The sequence below is a fragment of the Asparagus officinalis genome, chromosome 5 (genome assembly GCF_001876935.1).
Source record: "Asparagus officinalis chromosome 5, Aspof.V1, whole genome shotgun sequence".
NCBI lineage: Eukaryota > Viridiplantae > Streptophyta > Magnoliopsida > Asparagales > Asparagaceae > Asparagus > Asparagus officinalis.
The window spans coordinates 86,564,654-86,567,506 of record NC_033798.1 but is presented as its reverse complement, the minus strand read 5'-3'; the positions used below and the strand labels follow the sequence as shown (position 1 = coordinate 86,567,506).

At 35.3% G+C, this 2,853-nt stretch overlaps 1 protein-coding gene across 5 annotated transcripts in view; it reads right to left on the bottom strand.

The window, feature by feature from the left end:
- Nucleotides 1–2,853, bottom strand: part of LOC109840026 (lysine-specific demethylase JMJ25-like) — a 57,085-nt gene that overhangs the window by 40,970 nt on the left and 13,262 nt on the right. For all 5 annotated transcript variants that reach the window (XR_002246781.1, XR_002246782.1, XR_002246780.1 and 2 more), the window contains exons 8-10: nucleotides 1,392–2,225; nucleotides 1,165–1,237; nucleotides 908–993 (exon numbers count right to left, since the gene is read on the bottom strand). Coding sequence is in view for 1 of the 5 variants with exons in the window: in XM_020408521.1 (XP_020264110.1) it covers nucleotides 908–993; nucleotides 1,165–1,237; nucleotides 1,392–2,225 (993 nt within the window). In the remaining 4 variants the exon portion in view is untranslated. The remainder of the gene's footprint in view (nucleotides 1–907; nucleotides 994–1,164; nucleotides 1,238–1,391; nucleotides 2,226–2,853) is intronic.

Genomic DNA, 2,853 nt, shown 5'->3' with positions numbered 1-2,853 from the left:
TTACATAAATGGATTCCATCTTGCTAGATCTAGACTTGAGACTATGAGGATCCACTGAGGGTGCAAATTTGTTGAAAATTACATGGTACATGAATACCATGATAGTTCAAGAAATAGCCATTAAATTTGAACAATTCCCAAACTTAAGGATAAACTAGAAGCAGAATTAAATCCATGGCCTATCATATTTACGTAAGATGGTTGACCAAAATCCGAATAGAAACCGTGGCTGGACAAGGACATGATTCGGTTGCTTGGTCTACCAATCTAAGTTCATTTAAAGAAATGAACCTTTTGAGTTATCTGGAACCCTTAAGGAAATGAAACTTTTGGTAAGTTTGATGATACAGAGTCTCAGTTTCCCAGTCAAGTTGGAACCCCTTAAGAAACTGTTCCACGGGATGCTACAAGAGTCTTTACATCTGCTCACTTGAGAAGCTTTGGTACATTATACATACGTGTTTGGACCACTATGCTCTAATCTATTAAGAAAATTGATAAACTTGTTTCTTTTAACACGTAAACCTAGAACAAGGAAAGAATTTTGAAAAATATAATCTAGCTAATAATGAAAACCCATATAAATGTGAAAGAGCACATTTTACCTTCTAGATTTCGTGGTCTATTTACTGGGAACTTATGGGAATTCAGACAAATGAAAATCATTTGATATAAACACTTAATTAGTTATTCGAGTAAAGATCAGCTCAAGTTACAAAAATAATTACTTCGTAATTTTTGATAGAGACTTCTATCGTGTATAAGAAACAATTATATAAAGGCAATGTTTGACAGCTTCTATTTAGACCAGATCCAAAAAAAGGACAGCAAAACTTTCCCTCACGGGTGGTATGTATCAAATTAGTTATATTATATAAAAAATGCGCTAGTTATCCAGGGGTCTGACCTTTCTATTTCTTACTTGATGAGGGCATCCTGCCGGAATAAACACCGCTTCACCAACGTGCTGCTCAAAGGTCCAAGGTTCCACATCTGGTAATTGATTTACAGGAAATAACAAAACATTTCAGTGTTACAACTTACAACTTACAACATCTTGAGGTTAAAAACTTCAAAACGAAAATTTGCCTCAGATGACTTAATACTATATTTCAATTCTTTTGGAAGAATTAGTATATTGCAACTTGTTATCGGATAACTTACTGTACTCTTCTTTAAGCTGCTGCTTATGCCTCTCATTTAAGAAAAGTGTGTGATCATGGATCGGGTGGCAAACCTGTAAAAAGGAAATTTCATGATATAACTAGTTGATCTTAGTATCTACTATGATGGTAAATTGACAAGTAACACGAATAACAATAAATCTTTCCGAAAACTGATGATAGTGGTAATACCGTTCATATATACTTATAATATGCATTAATTCTTACAGAATCTATAGGGGCATGATTGATATGCCTGAATTCTCTCCAATGCTTTCGCAGGTAATCATCTAATTTTGGTACATCCTGCCTCCGGAATATGTCCCAAATGGCACCTCCAGAGGCAGAAGAGGAAGTGCCTTCACTCTGAGAAGATGAGTCCACAGTATCTTTGTAGTGTCTTGATTGAATAAATCTACTCCCACAAAACAGGGAATTTTCAGATGCACCAACCCTGGTTACATGCTTCATTTTACTAGAGACATGAGCATGAACGCCTCTTGAATTGTATAACTCCTCTTCAGCTACATTGTCATGCTCACCATTCATAGTATAATTTTCTAAGAAAAGCTCATCGCCGACTTGATTGCCCAATGTAGCAGTTGTGATATTTCTCCTGCTCCTCAGAGATGTAGATTTTCTCTGTTCAGATATTTCTCCGCCTTTTACTTCCCGCTCAAATTTATATCCTGAATGTGCAGGAATACAGTTGATTTTTGGAGCATGCTCTTCAATGGTTAATCGTTCCATGTAACATCGCTTTCTCCCTATAGCCACATTCTCGCACAAAGAAGTTCCACGAACAGCATCATCATGTCTTAGGAGGTCAGTTTTCTTTAATCTGTACACTTGACCATCCGGAGTCGTTCTTGTATTCAGGTGAAGTTTAAGAGGTATCCTTTGCAAACCCATACCCTTGTGCAGTGGCTTTATTCCAACCTTGTCATCTCTTCCATACAATTCTGACATGTCCTCATCATGATGCTTCTTCTGCATCTCTTTTATTACATCATGTTGCCATGCATGCATTTTCACCTCAGATGTATGTGTCATGATATTTACCTGCCCAGAGACATTGAAAAGGAATAAATATCTTCAATTTTCTATGTTCTAAATGTCAATCAAAATACTTGAAAATTGCACAAACACTCATGAATATTGCGAGACAAAGCAACAGATAAAAGAGAAAAATGGCCAAGAATGCTAACGACATGAGAATATCACATGCATGTTCTGCGATAAAAAATTTCTTGAGCTAGTCTTTGTATAACAAACCCTTGCATGCAATTACAGATAAGATGTTCCCTGGCATATACGCTACGTGCTATCCCACCAAAAGATCTACAAGTACAGTATTGATAAGAAATAAGAACGCAAAATCATGAGATTTAATACAACTTTTGGTACAGTAATAAGTGAAAATAAAAAATTTATTGAAATGCTGATGCATCACTAACTAGAAGTCTAAAAACATGGTCATGAAGCAAAAACTGAACATAGTAAGACTAATTTTCATATGATTTATTTAATCATGGATTTAAATACTTCTATGATTTAAAAACTAGCAATAATTAGAACATATAGGAAAGAGAAGAAGTACAAAGGATATAGATCCAATATTTGATATAGTAAAGTTTTTTAAGTGAAAGGATTCCTTTTTTTTTTTTTTTTTTGGGGGGGGGGGGGGGGG